Consider the following 24,532-nt stretch of genomic DNA (forward strand, 5'->3'; position numbering starts at 1 on the left):
TGTGGCTCTGTGGGTAATATTAAAAAATATTAAATTATAACTCCTGTAAACAGGCAATAAACACATACAACAGTGTTTCTTCAGAACAAAAACTAATGTTGTATCAGACATTAATAGAGTCTGATGCAATAATGAGTAAAAAGCATTTTTCAAACAAAGAACAAATTTATGTCTTCCCTGTGGTCGTTGTTTTGGTAAAAAAAAAATTGCTTTAGCTTTCCTTTTTTTTTTTACTCACCTTGTTAGTTAACAGATGAAAGCATCCAACTACCTTCCTAAATGGTAGTGACAGCCTGACAGAAAACTAAATGTATTCCCCCCTTAGCAGAGTTCCAGTGATAATGCAAAGTGATTATTTGCATTGGCAAATGTGGACAGAAAAATAGTTCCTAATTTTTCTGAGTCACAGGGTCAAGTATGAAACCAAACACGCGTCATTTAGTTTATGTATACGTTAGAGAGGGCAAACATTTCTGCTGCTGACATCCTTATAGAAAAATAGCTTTACTGTGTTAACATTTTGGACGTTAGTGGTTCCCTGACTACAAATAGGATTAGTCACAACCCCAAAAACTGATCACAGACATCTTGTGTTGTCACCTTTAATAGAGTAGACCTTTTCTCTGCCGTGTCATCCCTGGTGCTATAGGGACTAATCACACATTGGTAACACATGGTAATTTAAAGCACTAATGAGAATACTGAAAAGCTGCTGGGTGAGCTCCTGGATTTCCATCTGGGCCCCTGAAAAGACCATAATCACTGGTCAACAACCCAGGTCATTTGAAACTGACGATATTGCTGTAATTACATGATAAATGTCTTTGTTAACGATACCTAAAAACACACAGATTTAGTATTTTTGTTGTTTTCTTCAGACTGTATACTATGGATACTGTGGATTTCTTAAATAGGGATTGCCTCCTAATTTACTTAGTCTTTTTTAGTTTTTATGAAATGTTTTCTTATAGAACATAATGAATCTGACAATAAGGGCATTGAGGAAAAATTTGTTTGAAATAGAATAATAATGCATTTGTACATTTTCTTATATTGCTGTTTCTCCAGAGAAATCGAGAAAACAACTGGAAAGTACTTCATCAGCAGGTGAGTTGCGCTCAACAACAAACGCATTCAGAAGTTTCAGTGTTTCAGTGCCGTGTTTCACAGGTTGAAACGTGACGTTGAGGACGAGGCAGTTTATTTCAGCTCATACTGATTTCGCCCTCTTTTCAAAACGAAAAGGAACAAGCGTTTCTTTTATGAAAAGACTGAAAGCTCAATTTGTCCTCTCTTGTTTACTCTGCGATAATGTTGTTTTGACATGTAGTCCTCAGCAGTGCTTATATAGTTGGTATTTATGCTGTCTATCAGGAGCTGGTTGAGGTCCTTTTCTGCACTGAGAGCCTGTCTGGTTCAGCTCTGGAGCCTGAATGGACCCACTCTTCACTGCCAACAACTGCAGCAGGCAGGTAGCAAAGGCTTTTCAGCAGGGCCAGCATGCATCACTCAACTTAGGTAGAGGGCTCTCTTCGTAATTGCCAACTATTACAATACGTGGCATGAGGGGTTCAACACTATTTTCAAACCTGATGAAATGGCATCAAGGCATCCTCTCACATCCAGTGATAATTGAACAATTAAACTTTAGCAGACAAATTACCTCTTCATAAAGCACAACTAATTATAACAGCAGGCCAGTCACAAAGAAGCTTATCCAGGGTCAGTCCTGGGGCTGATGTTCAGATTTTCATTATTAGATCAGGCTTAACTGTATATATTGTATCAAATACATTTTTATTTGTCCATTTTGAGTTTCCTTTTTATGCAGTGCACCCCCAAAACAACTTTTTTTCAAGCATCCAGTCTGTTTCAGGGACCTAGGATATTTTCAGACCATTTATTTGAGACATCCAGCTGCAACCCCCCCTATTAAACATCTTGATTAGACAGGATTTAAATCACCCTATTTGATTGGGGCAGTTAAGCTCTTTATACTCTTCACTGTAAAATGCTAATTCTCTGTGAAACGAATGGACATGAATCCTCAGAGAGCATATGGAGAATCTCTCATATAAATAATTCACAGGAAATGAGTAAAAATTAGTGAGCAGAGCATCAGTGATGTTGCGCAGTCATTACTTCTGCAAATGAGGTATTTAATATGAAGGATTTAAAATGGAAATGTCATCAGTGTGAAAAATGACCTCCTTTTGCAGAGCAAGACACCTCATGTACACTGCAGCACAATACTAGCAATGTAAATGCATGAAATCCATACTACTAGCATTTTTTAGATTATGGTGTTTCCTTCTACTACTGCCACCAAGCCCTTTACACAATAGTAGCTAAGCCCCCAAGTGTGAACTCTGAGCCTAATTACCCTCACAAGGGGACCCGAAACTCCTCACGTGCACGCTGTGGAGCTCTTCAGGTGCATTAGGTGAAAATTATATTGACGCTAACAATGGTGGCTTCAGGATCCACTTCAAGGATGCAATAGACTTGAAGAGCACCCATATTTTAGTCCAGGACAAAAGGCAGAAGATAACAGTGCAGGTTCTGCAGCAGCAGTATCTGTAAACAGTTTCAAATTTATCTGCAAAATACTTCTTTTTGAAAATTTGATGAGCCTAAAAGAGCATCGAATGAATCAGTGTAAAGTTTGTGCCAGACAAACACACACTCATGTCAATATTTGACACCATAAACTCCTCCCTTGGCCAGTCACCGATGAGACTCAGAGATTATGAATTTGATATTAATGCCGACCGAAAAGGCCAAACTGGGAGCACGGAGCACATTTAATATCTAAACGTGGCTCCTCTCGCACACACAAGTCATTTGCAAGTTCCAATACAAGATGATTATATGTGTTGATACATCAAGGCAAGAGATGAAATTGATTGCAAATGTATCATAAGGTGGTGATTGTAGACAATATTAAACTTCACAAAGGAGCTTTTGTTCTCAAATTCCTGCGGCGGTTCAGCCAGTATCGCCTCTGCTTTAATTTAATATCTATTTATTTTACTCCATTGTACGGGTTTTATTGAGGTTGCGCCTGCTTTATCGCCCCGATCTAAACCAGAAGTGAAGGTCAGGAGAGGCAGAGTGCCTCTGTTTATTGGCTTCCATTGAGCCCATATGAGCTGATTTGGCTATCTGCTCTTTCATAGTATTTTGTGCTATCCGGATATTGTTTATCACCGCATTGAGATATTCACTGTGTATTTACTGCTGAATTAAATATTCTTCATCACTTTTGTAATATCCTCTCTGTAGGCTCATGCAGGATGTGAGAATCCTGTTGGATGTGCCAGCAAATCCTCGCTGACGATCTATGAATTCAGGAAGAAAAAACAGCGTGGAACATATATTTGTCATCTGTGTATGCTTTGAAAATGTTAAGTCACACTATTTTAGGCAGCTTCACTATGTTATTTTGAAGTCTGGACTTGGTAGCGTGAATATTAACCCATTAACCCAAAAGCACATTCATATTCATCAGCATGTCCAAGATGTTCCAGTGACCTCAGATACAGTGTAATGTAAAAAAAAAAAAAGCCCACTACTACCTGGACAAATCAAGGTTATTCGTGTATGCAAAAGTTTTGACACACATTTCATGTTTTGCCTCCAAGGAGCCAGACTTTCTTGTATTTTTTAACATGGTTTTGAGCAATAGTTCTGCAGGGGGGTTGCTGCTTTTTCACACATTTTCAGTCTTTAGTCATTCCCTTCAGTTGCTCCATTTACTGTTCACTGAAGCCTCATCAGAAATGGTCTTAGTGGAAGGATGGCTGTCAAGAAGCCATTCTTAAAGAAGGGAAGTGGATGAGATGTGCCAAATTATACAAAAACTGGACTGAAAATCAGTGGCAGCGGGTGTTATGAAGCGATGAATCTAAATTTAAAATTCATGTCGGTGTAAGCCATTTGTAAAGGTGGCTGTAGGTGGAGGTTCTTTCATGGTTTGGACCTGCATTTCATCATTTGATGGAATTATGAATGCAGAAAAGTAAAAGTATGATTAGATTTTGATCCATCATGCAATGCCATCTACAAAATGCCTGACAGCAGTTTCAGTCATGGATTGGCCTCATCAGAACCCGGACCTCAACAGATACCAGAACAAAGGCAGACAAGAGCCAAAGAAGACCAATGAATGTCCAATTGGTACCAGTTATCGAGCTGTTTTTCATACCATGGGAATGGAGTGATATTTTTCCTCCCAACACTATTTATTTCTATTATCTATTCCTTTTGAAATTTTATGAAAGAAAACAGAATGATCGTGATGTAAAATTTAAAGCTGCACATGAACAGTGAAATAGAAACATGGTTTCTGATTAGAAAGAAAATAATACTACATCAACCTTAATCTACATCTTGCCAGTTGTCTGATATTGCAGAACTGTCACAGGTGGATCTAGAAAGTTTTACATGGGGGGGCAAACGAGTGTGAAGAGGTATACACAGGGTGGCAGATACCTCTTCATTAAAGTATGTCAAAATCCCTTATGTGTAAATGGAATCAACAATATATACACAAAAACACTTTAAAACGATTCATTGTATCATGATCTCTTCTTAGAAAACGAATATTTTAGGTATAAATAAAACAAAAACATTTCCCCCAAATAAATACAAAACAAATACAGCAATAAAGGAATAAAAAAGACAACAAATGCAGGAAAAGAGCTTAAATTACTGTTTTATCTAAATCAAATGTCATCTATTTCTTTTAGGAGAGCTTAAGCTTAAAATAGGGGAAGGAGGGATAAATAAGGCTCTACAGCAGGGTGGGCAGTTGACCCCCTTCCCCCTCTGTAGTTCTGGAATAAGCTGTATGGTCACTGCAGCCTCGAGATTCTTGCATAATGTTACCTCTTGTTGGTTTTGGGGGGGGGTTATTTGTTCCTCCTTTAGGTCACGTGGAGGGGTGGGGGGCTGTTTTGCCCGTGTGTGTGAAGCAGATGGAGCTTGGTCTAATATTTTTCCTCTCCTAGACTCTGCTAATGTTCATTTTTCACTACGTCAGTCTCCAAATGCACCTACACTTGTTTACATTTACACACACATATCATTGTGTGGCTTTTTCATGTACCGACTTTGTACTTTTGCACAGTGTTATTGCGATTTACACAGCGGATGAAAGCAACAGTAATGGTTCCCTGAATGCATCATCATGCAAACGCTGCAGTGATGGCTGAGTGACGTCACTCCTCCGTGGGAGAAATCTGATGCTGCAGGTCTTGCACGTGGTCTGTTGTTTACTTCTTCCAGGAACAGTGGAAGTGCAGCCAGACAGGGGGAGGAGGGGGAGTCGGTAAAATTTTGAAATAGCTGTCCTGGATAGGGTTACCGTGGAGAGGGGGGAAAAGACGCGCAGGCTGACGTTAACGTCGGGAAAATGTCGAACTGAATTCTCTGATGTTTCCATCTTCAGAGGCTCCGTAAACAGCGCGATACCTGAACTGTACGTATTTGTTTGGCGTCAGCATGCCGCTTTGCTCTCGCTCTTTGTTCTCCTCTCTGAGGTTCGTTAAAGTTCAAGCGTCCAAAGACCGTCAACAATGCGGTTAAACCGAGTGTAGCTGTGAGCACGCCGTTAAACGCAAACAGTGCAAATGCTGGAGTGATAAAAGTTTGATTGGACTGAAAAAAGAGAAAAGAAAGGGGGACAAAAGTGTACACAAACATGCTGTTTTTACGACAACAAGGGTTTCGGTCTCCAGTTTACGAGTTAAGGGAAACATCTCCCGTTACATATAGACAAATCATTTACATTTCCTTACAATGGCGTTGTTTCTGTAAAAATACCCCAACAACTGGAATGCTTATGCTTTTCTTTATTCTCATTTTGTTTATGTGCTTATAATGAAGACTAGAATGTTTCAGCTTGGAAGTCTGCTGAGTCAGCTCCATCTAACCTCCAAAGCGTCAGAAGCTGCCCATGGCCAAATCCCAAAGCAGACACCGACAGTACCTGACTTTTTACAAAGCGTGATGTAAGTATTAGGTCAACTTAAACCTGCACTAACCTTAGTCGTACAGTTAGTGTGTGTCAAGTAAAGTACAGGGATACACTGGCAGTGGTAAACCCCCAGGGGCACAGTTTATTTGGGGGGGGGTCACTGGGCCCTAAATGGGGCTTAGAAATGATTGAAGTCCAGATCTGTCTTTTTCTTGATGCATCATATTAAAGGTGTAGCACCTGTACTCTAAGGAGCAGCGGAAGAGTCTACCCTTAAACTAGATCTTGGTCCCATTAGGTAAGAGTGTGGTGGAGAGGTGCTTTTCTACTTTATTTCAGCACAGAGTGCTTTATTGAGGCAGTAAAGTGAAGTGAGTTGCAATACAGTCCAAATCAGAAATTCTAAAAACTGTAAAGGAATTTTATTTTGTACAGCTTCCCTTTTTTTGTAGCAATATAGAAGATTTGTGTTCATAAAACAATGAAATAAAATAAAATAAGATACTTTAAATTTAAGAGACAGAATAATTCTGTAACATCTGAGAAAAAGTGGCTGTGGTCCTGCCTACCATTACAGGTAATGCATCAACCAAACCCCCAGCTAGCAGTATTGTGGGCAATAAAGCCCATAATCTTTGTTTTGTTTTTTTGGTTAAGTTGGGTAGAGTTGTCCCTTATAACAATCTTTGCCTGTAATTACTGTTCCCCTACCCATCACTGAAATCCATCCTCTGCCCATGCACTTCACTCTGAGCATTGCAGTGTCTTTCACCTCATTGTTCTTGTCCATCGCCTACAACCTGCAACCCTAACACTGGTGTCCACAACCTGTGACAGCACCCAACAGCATAATAGTGGAGATGGAGCAGCTTATGGTGATCTAATATAACCTCTATGGGGGTAGCATTGGTGGAGTTTAAAGGCAAAATGATAATTTATCACTATTCTGCTTGCAGCTTGTACCACTGTGCTCAAGTGGAATAACAAAAATATATATTTTTACCATTTACTTCCTCTGTAGGAAACTCACCGGGCTGAAAAAGGAATATGTTTTCTGTAATCTGCGTATCCCCGACCAGCTTCAGACAACCAAAGATGACATCAACCTTGTTATCCTTTCAGGTGGGTATCTGCTGAAGAAATGCATGGAATAATATGTGAAAATAATATGCATATGACATAGGGATGTAAGATTTAGCATCTCCATCTAAATGTTTAAGATTATTTAAGTGGACAACAGTTTTTGTAATCGTCTATTTTGCTGCATGCTACGAATTAAATGGCTTTAGGAAGGATAAGTTATATTCTAACAATAACACTAATATTATAAGACTAGTGACAAGGATTAATGTTTCTTGATCTCTTTGCTAAGGTCATGGGATCTTCTGCATAGATGTTAAACCCTGGAGAGGCACAGTGTCTGCTCACAACCAAAACTGGCATGTGCAAGTGAAAGAAGAGGACCAGAACTTTACCAATACGTGCATTGAGCAGATTGAAGATCCACTCAAAGCTATCATGGTAAAAATTTTTTTAAAAAAGACAAGTTTTATCTGAAATGTTGCAATGGCTCCATGAAAACCTAAATGTCAAACTGTCTGGCACACTTGAGTCCAAGGTCCAACCAATTGTCCAATACACTGTTTTCATCCAAACTGTGGTCGGGTTAAGAGATTCTGAGTCACTATAACAATTTATATGGAAATTTTAAATACAGAAGTGCTTCCTAAACTTCCTAAGTGGGCACTCTTCATTTGAAAGGCCATAATTGTATTCACGGTTTGAGGAGGGTGGGGGTGGGGGGTGGGAATGAAAGCAGGCAGGTGCCTAAACACAGCTGTCACCTTATGTGGCTGGGTCTGTTAGGAGTCATTCATTTCCATTTCTATAGATGCTCAAATTGGACTTGAAGCTTGACAGAACAGTTCAATGGCAAACACACACTGCAATATTGAAACGTGTTCTGCGTGAATTGGATCTATTAACTTCATTAATCTACACAAAACACGACAAATTTGAGGTTACATAATTTCTCTAAATGGGCCCTCTTTGAAATTTAAAAGTACAGTGTGTGATTCAGGTCATTGCAGGAGGAATGTTGAGACATCCTGTGAATGTGAGCGCATGCTAAACTTGATGAGTCTCAGCATTGTTCACGTAAATACTGGAACATTTAATAAGTTAATCGGCTGGCCTTTAAATTCGATAACTGCTGAACATTTTGCTACTTTTCTCCAGGTGTTTTATGCAAAGTGGATATCAGTGTTGGATGAAACAAATCATCTTTTTAACCAAAACGATCCAGGCGTCTGAAAAGGTTTTTATTACTTAGATACTAATAAAGAAAATGAAATAATAAGTATCTACCTAATGTCTGTCTCTTAGACTAAAACAGCAAACCTATGCAGTCATTTGAAGAGGAGTGGAGTGTCTGTGCGCCAAAGTCTCTTCTTCCCCAGAATCATCTTCCTCTCACCAGATTGTGAACTGGATAAGGAGCTGAGGAAGAAGAGGGAGCTGGTCTCCCACAGCCAAATAGAGGACTTCCTCAAATCTTTCAAGGAGGGCTATATTGCCTGGATATCAGATGCGGTGACGCCTTCCTGGATCTCTGGTGAATATGCATTAACACTTCGCTCAGTGTTCCAACACATTGCAAAAAGAACTGATCTATAATAACACGATATATGTCTGTTATTATGTCCTAAAACTTGTGAAAATATCCACTGCTGCCTAAAGTTCTGGTGGAATCAATCGAAAATTTACAGACACTCATCATGGGCATGAATGTCTTGGTAATTTGTACAGCATACATTTATCAATTTTTAATTTATTTAGGATTTTCTCTAATCCATACATGGCCAAAGTATCAATACAGGCCTAATATAAACATATACCCCCACTAATATTTGGTTAACTGTTCCTTAGTAAGTTCCACACCTTTGATTGCCATCAACAAGTGTCTTGCATAATTCTGCCTGGATATATGTTTAAATTCTATCGTCCCGATAACGATATAAATCACAAAAACATTTTCTGTAAATTCTGTGAATCTCGGGCAGCTCGACTTGCGGGAAGTGTTTCCAGCTGCCCGTCAGGTACCTGGAGTCGAGTGTTTTAACCGATGCATGAAACGATACATTTTTGGACATAAGTTGTAACGGCCGCCGTTTTCTTTGTGAGTATTTATTACACGGCGCGCTGCGGGGAAAAGCCTGTTCTTACGTTTGAGTCTAAGGTTTATTTTTTAGCACCTGGCGGCTCTTTTTTGCTTCTCATCCCTAAATAATCTGCTCTTTCACGTGATTCAGTTTATTATGAAAAGTCTCAACAGGATCTTGAGCTTTATTGTGAAAGGTTTATGTGGAACATAAACAAGCAGACACGCAATCCGTCCTTAGTGTGGTTATATTAAATATAAGAGAAAGAGAGAACTTTAAGAAAGTAATATAGCCACTACAGTGACCATCAAAACGGAGAAAAAATATTGCCGTAAACAGTTTATTTTGAGACACCACGAAACAAATGATAGCGTAAAATTAAAGATAGACGTTTTTATATCGTCATCCGATATATATCGTTATATCGAACAGCCCTATCATCCACTTTTTGCAATACACGACTACCACTGGCAGCAAAACAGCCCTAGAGAGTGATGCTACCACCAACAGGATAGTGATGCTAGCATTCTAGCAATTTCTAATTCATGGCAGGCTTGGTGGTTCCTGAGTTGGTCCTGAGCATGGTAACCATTTTCTTCTCATTTGGCAAAGATGTCATACATTTGAATAACTTGTACTTTCATACAGTTGTTTGAGCTGATGGTCTTGGAATCTGCAGTTTACCAATCCCTCCAAGAGACCATCTCAACTTCTGTAACTTTATAGTGCTCCTTAGATCTTCACTGAGTTCCTTCTCCATTGTTCTACGTGTTGATCAATCCAACGAGAGCTGTCAAACATATCCTTTTTATGAGAAAGAGAAACTTAGTTGGCCTTGGCCTTGTCAAGTTAAAAGACATCGTATAATTTTTAGCACTACTTATTAAAATGTTGAAGTAAATGTATGTATAGATTTTAGCCTTTATTTATACTTTTGACCGTGTGTGGATTAGAGGCAATCCAAAATCAATTCACAATTGTGAACCCCTTGTTTTATGAAGATCTATGCTGTGCAATTATTCCAACCTGTAAACAGAACAGTTCAAAGAAATCATTTACGACCCAAATTACCATGACATTCATGGGGTTTTGTAAACTTCTGACTTAAATTTAGCAATAATTATGACTAAATTGGCAAAGGCTCATAAAAAGCCAGTTAAACTTGTGTTTTTCTTGACCTGCAGGTCATCTGTCGTACAGGCAGATGGAATCAGTGCGAGACGTCCTGAGGAGGGTGGGAACGTGGGATTTGGTGCGGCTGCACTGTGGCGAGCAGCTAAAAGGAGACTTCCAGAGCTGCCCGTATATCGCTCTCAACCGCCAGGAGACGGACACCCTCGAGTTTTCCAGTGTCAAGACCCTTTCTGCTGACTCGCTTTGGGCCCTGCTGGGACACGTTCCTCAGGTCAGTCCACTACTGTGGTTCTGATGAACCAGTCACAAACATAAACGCCATTTGTAACTTGGGATCGAATGCTTTGTCCAAATGATAATGTGAAGCATCACGCTCATCATGAACCAGCAGGTGGCAGTAGCACTTTATGACTGCCTCCATCAATTATCCTCTGTTGTTCTGGTAACTGGAAAAACACAGGTTTGATTTGTGCTGAAGACCCCCAAAACATGACACCAATTTCACAGTTATTTGAATGCAATTAGGATCATTTCTGTTTAGAAGTATGAGAAAATTACTATATAAACACAGATGAAGTGATACAGTTTAGCAATTAAGATAAGAAAGTGAACCGTTTTTTTTTTTTTGTTTTTTTTCACCACACCACAGAGAGCGGTCTAACTGAGTACAGTGTTCAGCATTTAGATATAAATTAATTTAAATTGTACTGACCAATTTTCCAAACAAATGCTTTTTTCACAAAATGTAAATTTGGTTCTTTTTTTTCTTTTTTTTTTTAAACCAGTTCGACCACCTACACTCTTTCTCTCTCAGATCATTTTAATGGACACCCTGGGTGTTATTGAAGCGTTAGGGCAGGTATTTTGTTTGCATCACAGTAATTTGAGCTGATTAAAATTGATTTTATGTTTTGGGTTAATAAGCAGATTTCATTCAGACTCGGTAAATGTTGCCTCTCGGGATGCGATTGGCAAATCTTAGCAGTCACTAGAGCAATGACCGAAAAAGGTGGTTTATATAGAAGTTAAATTGCAATGATGATAGAACGTTAGATTCACACACAAAAAATGTCATTTCGTTACATTTTCTTTTCTTCCAAAAAGCAGGATCGAACCTTTAATTATTTTCACTTGGCAGTGGTGCCTCTTTTCTGCTTGTCAGTTAACTAAATGTTACCTCTTTAAAGACCAGCGAGTGCGACCCAGCTCAGCATCCATTACAGATTCACACCCACCCTCGAACACCCAGACACTCAGCCTGCGATGTCCATGCAAGCCTGCTCAGGCATTAGTTTGCCCCCACCACCACCCAGCACCCCAGACTGTATGTACTCTCCCCCCTCGCCTCCAGCTGCTGTGTATTTGATACATGACCCAGCAGTCATTAGACAGTCTCCAGTGGGCTCTTTTCTTGCCCAGGGGGACACAAAACATGACAAGAAAATATATTATTTTCAAAGAGATATTTGCAAATGGAGGCACAGTGATGCAAACCTCATCCTCATATTAAAAACAAAAAAAAAGGAAATTGGAGAATAGATGGTTAATATGCTTTTGTGAAATTGGTTTTATTTCTCTGATCGGTTTCTAGGTGTGTTGATGCAGTCCGCACCGGGGGAAATCGACTTTAATATTTGGAGGTTTTGCCTTTTTAATTCACTGTGTCACCTACTTTGTCTTTAGGAGAGAAAAAAATGCTCTCTGCTCATGTGCAGCAGCTGCCAGGGGAAGTTTGGGGGGGCAGCAAAGAAACCTGATAGCTACCCCCATTTTCAGAGCCTACAAATAATGCATGCTTTTGATTTTTTTTTTTTTTTTAACTTGTAAACACAGGCTAGAAGATCTCCAACATGACCTACAATTTCTCTCGGGCATCTGTTAGGTTGCATGAAGTGGCACCAGATGCATTCAGAAAGCTGCCATGGAGGCAGTAGGTGTGTATTCTGTGAGCGCAGGCAATTACTCTGCAGAGAATGGGATGTCTACATGCACCAAAGTGGAGAATGATTGAGTGGAGTGGCTGTAATTTATTAATTATGGTCTATATTCTTAGACCACGGTTCTGGCTTCATTCAATTTGTATGGATTGAGGGGTAATTACGGTGTGTGTGTGTGTGTGTGTGTGTGTGTGTGTTAAGGAGAAAGAAAGAGCTGAAGATCTATTCATGTCATAATTTAAAGTGCAGGTTACTTGTGATATTCATCTTCATATTGTCCCCTCTTCTAATAAGGCCAGTTCATATAATGCAGTTTATTCAAGAGAAGACCCTGATTTAAAAAAAAAAAAAAAAAGTTTCTGACTTGCAGTCAGCCTATACAGAGCATCTATTAATTGCAGAGCTGTGAAGCAACAATTAAGTTCTTTTGAGCGTAACTTGACTACACAGCCCCTCCTAGCTGATTAATAGAGGCAAAGCCGGTAGGTGAAAATCTGCAAATTCACAGACAACATCTTGGCTAACGGAGAATGGTACAAATAATCAGATCTCGGTTGCCGGAGATACATCTCGTCTCCCTGACGAGCTACAGATTCCACACAAATGTAGCTTGTTAATTTAACTCCACCATGACATTCCTCTCCATTTGGCCATCTCCCAGGCTGCACGCGTCACGGGCCTGTAATGGACAGCTGGTGCACTTGGTGCTTAGCACAGAAAAGGCAGAGAGGGTAGACATCAACTGCTTTGTGTGATAATGAATGGAGGCACACAAAAGGCCAGGAGCAGGCCATTTACAAAGCCTGCAAATTCTGCTGTCTAAATAGATAATATTGTCAGCCACTGTGTCTTTTGGGGTTTCTTTTACTGTAGTGAAAAAAACAGCATTCACCCCTTTGAGGTAAATATATGCCTTCCCCATTACTCTTACGTTCAAATATTTATGATAATCATTAGAAACCATATTCTATGTGTTCTGTGTGAGCATGGCTATAACTCCACTTATCAAAGGATCTGTTTCACTAAAAGAAAAAAAAAGAAAGAAGACAACTGTAGTTTTTTTTTCAGTTATGCAAAATTAAACAAAGCACACTTTAAAGTTGTGTCACTGAGACTACAATTTAGGCGCTAATTTCAGATTCATAGCTCACTTATTTCATTGCGTACCCAACAAGCCTGTAGGGACGCAGTGCGTAGGATGATATCTCCATTGTGGAAAAGTTTTCAAAGAAAAGTTTTTAGATTGATTTTTTTTCTAGAAAGAAAGATCTATTGGTTGCATTGCATTTCCCCAGCAGAGATGAAAATTATGTGGACACTACCATGATGTTCAGATTTCTGTAATTGGAGGATCGCTCTCGAAAGGAAACTGGAATTGGAAATAATTCGCGCCAAAGAGCGTGTAGGAAGCTACGGAGGAAAAATAACCATGCAATTACGCATGAGAAGAGTGCTGCAGAATCACAAGTGTCTGTAATGAACTAGTGAAGACACCGGCACTTATACAGTGGAAGGCAATGATAAAAGCTGCCTTGTAATAGCATGTGATTAAACTTAGTAAAAAAAAAGAAAAAAAAAATCTATTTTTTCACTCGAGCACTGAACCGCAGTGAAGAGTCCCGTGGAGAGATTCTGCATCTGTCAATTTGAAGATGACTCAATGTGTTTCCTCCAAATTCATCACCCAGCATGCAGTTCCAGTCATTTTAGAGGGCTCTTCAAGTGCTCTTTTGTTAATTTAGTTAAACATGAAACGTTAGAGTTCATGTTTTACACATTCCTACTTAACACAGGTGGAGTTTGAGTTTCACTAAATTTGAATACATGTTTAAGATTAAGCTCCAAGCCATTATTATTCATTAGCAAATAATTTCCGTGAATGTGGAATGAGCCCGGGTTTGCAGGGCACTGTGGGTAATAATATCTGCTCTACTGCATGCATATATATAGAATATTGTTAATTTGTATACTTTGTCTAGAAAATACAGCGCGTGCATTAATAGGGTTTTGTAATATGGTTGCAGTAACAGGATTTTCTTTTTAAATATGTTAGCACCATTAATATGAAGTTCCATGCAGTGAACTGTATTTCAGGGCGATTCTTCACTCAGTTCAAATATCCGAATGTTCAGCTATGTAAAATGTTCACTTGAACATTTTCAACATTCAAATGTTGAATTGAAAGCATAATAAATATTGCATAGGTACATTTTAAAAAATTAGAAGATCGAAACTCTGTCTTTGATTCTTTTGCAAGATAAATAAAGAATTAGAACGAATTTTTTTCCCTTTTTTGTGCAGTTTTACAATTAAACAACAACAAAAATAAAGTATTTTGAAATGAAAATCATTAGCTATGTCCCTTACTATATGATTCTGTGATCACCTGTGAAACCATTATTGAATTGTTGCACAATCCTTTGTCATAGCACATTTAATAAGACCATGTAAGCTTCATAGATATCTTTTTTTTCCCCAGTTCTGTGACATTATCTAATTTGGCATTAAATGCTGGTTTTAGTATTTAAAATAAACTTTTCTGCGGTCATTGGCCAACATGTTCATTTTTATCTCTGTAGGCTCAGTTATTTGTTTTATGGATTCAGGATATTAGAGTGATCCCCGCAGCATAGGTGCTAAGATATGATCAATAGGGATTCATGAATAATGAAGAGGCCGAGTGGAGCAGAGGCACTTAATTACAGCTTCGAAAGCCATTCTCGTTAATTGAGGAGAATAAAGGTGCTGAAGTGGCTTAAACGGCAAAAACTGTAATTTTTTTAAATTATTAAAAAAAAATTTTTTGTCACTTTTCTTTTTTTAAATTACAGCAAGCCTCTACCTGAAAGCCAGATGGATCCAAGTTCTCACCTTTGTTTTCAAATAGATACATTTGTATTTTATATTTAGTTTATTTTTGTTCTCAGGCTTTCTTTGACCATTTGTGAGCAGACTCTCATTCTTTTAATGTAAATGCTAATATGCTGCATATCCAGACAGTGTGTGACTGCTGTGCACTGCAGATACAGTATATAATTGACAGCCCTGCCATCTGTTACAGTTATGTGAAATTATGGATAAACTAGTTAACAGACACTTTGGCCCATTGTCTGTTGTTTTGATAATCACCCTTAATAACGGACGGCATCAATATGGTCTTTAAACCTGATTTGGGAGTTAATGGAGTCAGATGGGGGCAGTCAGTGTATGCTCTGGGGGTAATGCTGTTAGAGATGTTCGTAAAGAGCAAATTAAATCAGTCATAGATTGTGCCCTCTCAAGTCAGCCAGACAACCAGACCTATTGAGGAGAAAAAGGAGGGGGATTCATATTTTAACCTCTCGCAGAAAATGCACTTATGTGGATGGAAATACAGTCAGAGCTGGGTGACTGCATGCAAATGGTTATTGCCCAGCCTAATGGCTTCCTGTTAGCTGAGGCAGGTTGGAAGGGGAGTCATATCTAATCGGAACTTAACCGGGCATTTTTTAAAAATATATATAATTTATTTATTTCTTTTTGTGGCCTCAGACGAGCACAGTGATTAACATGGACAGTAATGTCACCACCTCTATCTTAATGGATAGGGTTGGGAGTCAAATAGAAACTCGTGATATGATTCAGTACGTTACCCAAGATAACATTGGTATCACAGTACAGCCATTCCAAGATTCATATAAATGAAAGGAAAAAAAACAACAAAATACAGAATTTAAATGTTTAAATGAATTGATATTCACTTTATGTCTCTAGCTCTCTGATTTGCTCTGATACGTTTCATGGTATAGATTCAACAAGGTGCTGGAAACATTCCTCAGATGTTTTGATCCATATTGAAATGATAGCAGCACACAGTAGCTGCAGATTTTTCTGCTTGCACAACTATGATGCAAATCTTCTGTTCCACCATATCCCAAAGGTGCTCTATTGGACAAAGGTCTGGTGACTGTGCAGGCCCTTCAGTGAACTCACTGTAATGTTCAAGAAACTAGTTTGGGAGAGGTTTGTGACATGGTGCATCATCATTATGGAAGAAGTAACCATCAGAAGATGGGTCAGCAACAGTACTCGAGTAAGATGTGACATTTAAATGATGCTCAGTTGATACTATGGGCTCAAAAAGGTATTCTCAAAAGAATATCCCCCAACCCATTATACTACCACTGTCAGCCTGAATTGTAGATGGACTAATGCTTTCATTTTGCCAAATTCTAGCGCTCTATTCAAAGCTCTCTTTCCTAGCGGTTCATGTCCCGCTCATGAAGGATCTGGTGTTTTGCACGCCTTCCTCCACTTCTTCCTATCCAGAGCGTCTTCTGGTGTGACATTCGCAGCCTTCATATCATTTTTGATTCGGTCCATCCAGAGCTTTTTTTTTGGTCTTCCTCTTGGCCTGTTACCGGTCTAATCGTTGGGCTGTTTTAGCGATGGAGTTCTCATCGCTAGGGACTACGTGGCCGTACCATCGGAGCCTCGACTCTCGCATCTTGTCCGTGATTGCCACTTCCCATCGTTTCTTGACGTCTTCGTTCACTCATTCATCACTAACATTTTTCCAATCTTCTACTGCCCAGTTTTGGTGAGCCTGTGCAAACGGTAGCCTCAGTTTCCTGTCCTTAACTGATAGGAGTGACACCAGGTTGTGGTCTTCTGCTACTCTTACCCATTAGCTTTGAGGTTTTAAATGTTGTGTCATCAGAGATGTTCTTCTATGTGCTTTGATTGTAACAAGTGGTTATATGGCAGTCTGGCCATTCTCCCCTGATGTCTGGTATCAACACAGCCATTCCTGATGCCCGTTTTGACCATTTGCAGGTCATCTTGACCATGTCTACACGCTTAAATGCATTGCTGTAGTGTGACTGGCTGATTAGCTGTTTGCATTAATAAGCAGTTTAACAGGTGAATTTAACTCAGTGGGTGAATGTATTGTAGAGATAGAGATTGGACTCAGAATATGGGATGCTGTTTACATTTCTTTTCTTTTTTCTTTTTTTTAATATCTTGTAACCTCAAAAAATTAGCAGGTAAAAACAAAATCTATTATGTATTAAATTAGAATAAAGCTGGCTTATTTAATTTAGCCGCTTCTATGGGGGGGGGGGGGGGGACGACACTTTTGGCTGATTGTTAATCAGATTCTGTTTTGTGTCTTAATGGAAAATCATTGAGTCAGATCATCAAGATCATGACTTGAGTTGAATCAAATTACCGCTGGTAGTCACTCACTCAACAGATTGTTAATATATTCACCTTCTGAGCCAAACCACACAGTGCTTACCTAATTGCCTTGCAAACCATTTTTGGTCCATTTCCATGACATTTGGCCCATCGACAAAGAGGTTTGGTGCACCAAAGGTGTGTTACTCAGTGTCCCCCCCCCCCCTCTGTCCGTGTCTAGTGAGACACGAAGTGGAACAAAGAGCCCGTCGTCTGAAGCTGGTGTGGCTTTACGCTCACTCAGAGTTCACCTGAAACACTGCACCATGGCTCCAGGTAACAGCCTCTGCTGACTGATACACCGCTGGGATTCTTTGACTTTATCAGGGGAAGAATCTGAACTTTGTGAATGGCAATACATGCAGGTGGTGACATGTCCCTACCCAATTACACAGTTCCTCGGATTTGTCATACCTGTCAGACCTTAATGACCAGTAAATACATTTATACAGAAATAATTCTGTAGTCACAATTAAACATCATTGATTCATGTTGGTTTTATTAGCAGAAGTGATTTAGGATGCCTGAACGGTCTTTAAAAGAACTAGCTCTGAATCTGTACCGTGGAGATCCCTGCAGATGGGAGATAAGGAAACCACTGGAGATGTCTATCAGCAATTTGCATGGAGAAGTTTTCAGAGAATGAGTTGTCTTGTTGAGTATAAGAGGTTAAAAGGTGAACAGTGAACCAGACATAGGATTTATGACTAGTAGCAGACGGTAAATAAGAAGAATGAGTTTGTCTTGTTGAAATGTGAGGAGTGATGTCATTCACATGGCTTCTGCGACACTGAAAGTGAGAGGGAGATCAGGGTAGACACCGTTAGGTGAGCTCTCAGCCCTTTGTGTGACACCCAGCCTTAGCCCCAAGGGTCTTGTTCTTTCCATGAAATGCACCATTTTGGCCTGCTGGTGCTTGAAGTAGCGATGGTTCCCTTACAATTGTGAACAAATCACAGAAAAACCTAATACCTAATTTTAGTGACTTTAAAGTGTTCGTTTTGGCTTATTGGAGAGTGTGTCGCCGTGACACGTTGCAATACATCTTAAGTGTCGGATAGAGATTGCACTTTAAATGACATTTTGGTTTCTATCAGCAGCTACTTTACTTTTTTTTTCCTTCTGCTGCAAGTCAGATACAGCATGATCTTTTACTCTTTAACACACCCTCTCATTCACTTGAGGGATAACATGCAGTGACAGTTCCTGTACCTGGCACGTGGTCCGTGCTGAGCAACATCTGGCAGGCAGCTTGTCTAGACCACACAGAAACTTGTTTTGCTCTTTTGTATTTGAAATCTGTAGCTTACCTACTTGGTAACTATTGTTTGGCGGATGATGCCGCAGAAATGGACGATGATGAATTTAAATGGCTGTAAATTAAATTTGACACAATTCATCTCTACGCTAACATTCTCAGACAGGATTTATGTATACTCCAAAGCAACCACGGGCAGCAAATTAGCATGGTTGTTACTGTAAATATGTTTCTTAATATAATTTGCAGGATTGTTCTGCGGCGGGTTTTATAGCTTCCCTGCTTCAGTGTGGGTTTTATATTGTCTGCCTCTTGTGCACTACAAGTATGGAAGTACTCAACTTTGGCTCCATTAAATCAGCTAATTGCTGATTATGAACTATTGCGCTGCGCTGTGATTTGTTAGAATAATTCCTTTCTGATGTCTTTGTCTCGGTTTGTGTGCCTCTCTGCCACCAGCTGTCATTAAGCTATTTTTTCATGTATCCCAAATTAATAGACACTCACTCACTCTGAAGTGTCTGATGCTATTGTAGCAGAAGCCACATGGCATTTGGCCAAGGCTGCAATATAAGATGCAATTGTTTAGCTTTTTTTCATCTTTATCCCTGTTTTAATGCACAGTAATAAGTAAGTAAATGCTGGAAAGATGTGTGTCTGAAATCGCAGTGGCCTTTGTTGTAGATAATTAGGTTAGCAGCAAGAGTGTGCAGGTGTTGAGGGTGTACTGTGTGCTCATGTTGTGTTATCGACTTGCTCATATTCGTAGGCTGTCAGGGGTGTCGCACTTTCCATCAGCCCCAAAGCTCACCAACCTCTTCACTATTAAAATGATCACTTTCAATAGCAGACAAAGGAAAGAGGGAACATATCTAGTGCAGGGTATTTTCCCCACCTCTAATGCTTATCTGCCTTTTGATGTCGGCGTAATAAAAGGCCTATTGGGCTTTCACAATGACCTGCAAAATGGACAAGGGCCGATATACTGGGCTCTGACTGTCGCTACCATTAACTAAAAGGCCCAGACATTATGGAGAGCCGGGGATGAAAGTACATGGAAAAAAAAATAATAATTGAAAAATTGCCTAATGCTAAAGTGAAAGAAAATGGAACTGTGAAAAGGCACTGTAATATTCTGTTATCCCCGGTAAATGCAGCCAAACAAGAGATGCAGCAAGGCATTCTTTTTGAAATGGATGTGGTTCAATTACCTGCATGTCTAAATCTAGTTAAGGCTTCCATTGTCGGGCTCGAAACATAACAGGCAGTTTTTGTAGTGTTAAAGCGTATTATGCCCTACAACCTACATAGAATCAAGAGAGGTATGACTCCATTCAAGATGCGGAGGGAATTAAAATTCACAGTGAGACCGAGGTTAATTTATTATTTAGTCTGTTTCGGGCTACCGTTTGGATCACTGTTCTAACAGAGTTCGAGCTCAATATTCGAACAAGCTTGAAAAGAACGTTTCTAAATATGTTTTAAGGAGTATTGAAGGATTAGCATCCAATAGAAGCAGAATCTGGTTTGTTTTACTGTGTAAAACAGTTGACCTAATTCAGACTAGACTAGGCCATGCAGACGGGCATTATATTGATGAACAAAACTAGCAGACTGGCAAATATTTTACTAGTTTTACCTTTTCTTATATAATTTATAATTTCTTTGATATTATGTATTATTTATATATTCAGTTATAAGACACACAAAACCCAACCTGTAAACCTTGAGTTTGATGTTTAAGTAAATGCCTTAATGTTGGTGTTGTCTGTGATAATCTAAAAAAAGAAAAACATGTGCCTTTACCCTGTAATTTAAAAAAAGATAGTAATATAGTGCATGTATTATTTTGTTTGGTCAATAATTTAAGATCCCAGTTGTAATACACATTGTACACATCTTACCTGAAATGTACCTGCCCACTGATCAGTTAACCTCAAACTGCTGACTTCATAGTAAATAACTGAACGTCTATATTTAAATCTGTTCTGTATATAATACATGAAAAATTAACAACTACAAAAAATGTCAAATTAAAAATACAGTTTTACAATTTATAACATTTTAAAATTTACATGGGGTCATGCAGTCTTGGTGGTCGTCAGGAATGCCTTCTACTTTACCATAATTAATCATCATCTGTTGAGCTATATGTCTGTGATATCCAAGAACTTTATTTCTAATTCCACATTCCATATTTAGAGGTAAGTCAGATACAGATTTCGGTATTATAATACATCTTTAAAAAAACAAAACATAGATGGTAATAATCGCTGTATGCGTGTCAGTGTTGGCGCAAGGTTTCATTCAAGATTGGCCCAGCAGTTAAGGATGGGAGGAGATGGGGTGCATACAGATATATATGCATACGCTACAATTATTTTAGTAAGGTTTACATATTATAAATTGATTCTATAGTGTTGTGGTTTACACATTCAATTGCCAAGTCGCTGGTTTTATTCTAGCGCAAGACATAAATCCCTTTTTGGGTCGTGGCATCTGCCGTTAAAACTCATATGCAGAGACACCCATTGTAACAAGGAGCAGGTGAAAGTACCTTCATTCAACATTGTTATAAACTGATACAGTGATAACAAAAGAAACTGTAGATTTTCCAGCCATGAAAAACATCATTACCTGAAGTACTACTTTAGTACGTTGCAGGTGTGATGCATCTAAATATATACCAGTACCTTCTACTTCAGTTTTATAGAGAGCTTAAAAGACAACAGCTGAAAAACCTCATTCAAAATGCAATTCACTGCATCAGTAACTTAAAATCCAACAGTGGAACAGACTTTCTTTCTGAGTTATATGTTGTAGATGGTATTGGAAATTAAATTAATCTGGAAGTGACTTTATGATTCGGCTCTATACAAATTCATATAGTTATCATGTAGATCATCTTGATGTCTAAAAAAAACCTCCCAAGTATAGTTTATTTTTATCCTATTATTCCTTAGAATACCCACGAAGTATAATAGATTGCCAAATCTAGACTTCTGGGGAAAGTTGACCTCAAGGTAAACAAAGATGTTTACTTTCTACACCAATAAAATAAGTCATTTTTTCCACCGGGCAGAATGACTTTCTCCCCCCCACCCCACCACCACCACGTAGGTTGTATACACGGTCCTAAAACCAAGAAATATCCAACAAAATTTCTAATTATTTCTCTCTTTGGCACTTTGCAGGTAACCGTTAAAATGTATAAGCGTGGATCTAACAGCTGGCTGGGGAAGTCCCTGAATGCCACCACCACCATCCCCTCCAACACCTCTGTGATCTTCAGGATCAGCGGCGAAGAATCAGATGCTAAAATCCCAGCAAACGCCATTCACAGCATCACGCTCAGCATATGACTGTGTGGAGATAATACAAACAGGATCGCCATCGCAACATGGCACTGAAGAAGCAAGGGGAAGAAAAATTGCTTACTTGTGTGTAGCATTTTTTAAAAACTGAGTGCATTTTAACATGCAGTGATTGTACTTTGCAATATTGTAGGACTTCCAGATGTTTTTATGTGCGCATTTATCGGGGAAAAAAGGAAAAAGAAAAAAGGTCCCATTTGCCAATTTCCCTGATTCTCCTTAGTGACAATATTATGTTAATGTAGATGGTTTCAGACAATTAGCACGATTAGCTTTCTCTTGTTTTGAATTTCTAGAGCTGGCCCACACTTTACACTAGCCATTAATTAATCATTATGCAAGCTGATTGTGTCACACCGATTTAGGACTGAAGTGTTTAATGTGTTAATTGTGGCGGTTAAAAACCGGTGGCCTCTGGCACGTCGAGGGCCGAGGATGTAACTGCCTCTGTGGGTTTAATCGGAAGTTATTTACGGTCTGTTTAGACAGTGGAACTGTAAGGTGCTTTATTAATATGCTCCACCGCACGGAGGAGATGATAACTATTCAAGAGCACACAGGCACAGCAACCAGCACCATTCATAACTGTGTCTGAGTCACTTTCCATCAGTTGCCCAGGCTTCCACAGCTGCGCTAACAGCTAGCAATTGCATTTACTGGGCCTGGCAGTGGTCATAATGAAGTTATTCCCAACAGGATATCAGTGCCTTTAGCTAACAGCTCTCTCTGTTGATGGTATCTTTCTGTATGGCATGTCTACCTGAAACATCATTACACTGTACTCAAGCTACTCGCTTTTTCAAATGTCTGTTTACTGGTTTACCTGAGGGGTAGATCATCTGTAGTTTTAAAGCCATCACTCAGTTGTTTACATTGGTTGCTGCACATTTTTGAGACTGGTTGTTTTGTGGTTTGAGTCAACATTGCTTGAAATTATAGGTGTTTTCATGAATTTATTGCCTATACATATTTAAACCTACATAGTCCTCAGGAACTGTTTTCTCCAAAGCACTTGACAAACAATATTTGCAATATCAGATGGTCTGGTATGGGAAGGACTTCAAGGAAATATCTGATAAGTGGTGGGTGCATGCACGTTTTACTGTAATTTCATTATACATTGAACCATGCTTCTCAGTTGATTTATTCAGGCATGCTTGCTTGATTCATTGGTGTGTGGGGTTTTTAGGTCATTGAGTTATCAAGTGTTATCAAATGTTTGTACCACGTGTTGTTGTAATAAAGAGATGTGATTATTGGTTGGTTCAGTTAGTTATTTTTACCATTTTGGACTGAAGTGGCCTCAACCATCTCAGTCCTATTTTTGTTGTTGTTTGTTTGTTTTATTTCTGTAGTGTCGTTATTGAATCATCTTAGGATACAGCAGAATAACAGGAATGGTTTGGAATCAGCTGATGCAGCTCTATCTCTGTAGTTCTTAGATGTTATGCTGCAGCATTTTGGTTTAAATTCTGGTGTTTTAGAGTCCAAACTATCGTAATGTTCTTAATCATCCAAACGTAACAAATGCATATTAGTGTCTCTATTTCATGATTGTTGGTCACCACTGTTGTTACTTTGCTATGACGGAGTCGTGACATAAATAATTTGAAACTGTTTTTCAAATATTTAAGAAGTAAAAGTGAGGTTTGCTGAAAGACTTGGAAAAAAAGTAGGGTTTTTAGGTAGATGTTTTTACTTATATTTAATATTGTACCTAATTGCTTCCCTAAAGCTATAAGGTATCTGTAATAGTGAACCCCATATACAAAGTCATTTGTCACTACTGGGCCACAAGGTTTCTTCAAAGCCTTATTAGTGAGATGGAGGGCATCCATCAACAGCTTACCCTGCTCTTTGAAAGCATGCAGCATGTCTCCAGCACAGTAAAAGACTGGAGATTAGGAATGGATGGCTGGCCACAGGGACAAAGAAAAGTCTGTTGGACAGCGCTGTGGTGACTGGGAGGGGAGGCTGAGCGGAAATGGACATGGAGATCAGACCAGAACATAGTGTGACAATGTAACAAGGTAAACTGATCCAGGCTGTAATTCCTCTAAAAAACTGAATCAATGAGGGTTCTGTTAAAATGGAAATTCTCCAGGATATCGAGTTTAGGTGAATCTGGAAGTACATAATCAGCTGTAAATTTACAGCTGTCCCTTGCTGTAGCTGTACGAATATGTCTGGTAACCTGCGGATGGGTGTTCTGAACATCTCATTGAACCAGAACATTCATGAATTGAACCTATCGTTTGAACCTACAGGTGTCCAACTTTGACCTCTCGTCATTCAATATGGTCCCAAGGGTGGCTAGGTCAGGTAGCTGGTTTGACATTTTCTTTGTACAAGACATGGAACTCTTGCAACTTAGAGATGAAGGCCTAATCCCTCTCAAATAACAGCGAACAAGCCGCTGTCTCAGCCACAACCATTGTGTTTCTACACCACAGTAACTGTACTCACAT

General features: G+C 39.2%; 1 protein-coding gene across 1 annotated transcript; it reads left to right on the forward strand.

Annotated features, from left to right (window-relative positions):
* The first annotated feature begins 724 nt into the window (after positions 1–724).
* Positions 725–23,320, forward strand: LOC113028297 (uncharacterized). The gene is made up of 9 exons (XM_026178459.1): positions 725–778; positions 1,069–1,107; positions 1,375–1,468; positions 5,890–6,014; positions 7,002–7,102; positions 7,353–7,501; positions 8,366–8,594; positions 10,326–10,546; positions 21,885–23,320. Exons 4-9 carry the CDS (start codon positions 5,896–5,898, stop codon positions 22,050–22,052), a joined length of 987 nt encoding a protein of 328 aa, XP_026034244.1. The 5' UTR covers positions 725–778; positions 1,069–1,107; positions 1,375–1,468; positions 5,890–5,895; the 3' UTR covers positions 22,053–23,320.
* The last annotated feature ends 1,212 nt before the right edge of the window (positions 23,321–24,532 follow it).

This window comes from Astatotilapia calliptera, chromosome 8, assembly GCF_900246225.1.
Source record: "Astatotilapia calliptera chromosome 8, fAstCal1.2, whole genome shotgun sequence".
NCBI classification, from domain to species: Eukaryota; Metazoa; Chordata; class Actinopteri; order Cichliformes; family Cichlidae; genus Astatotilapia; species Astatotilapia calliptera.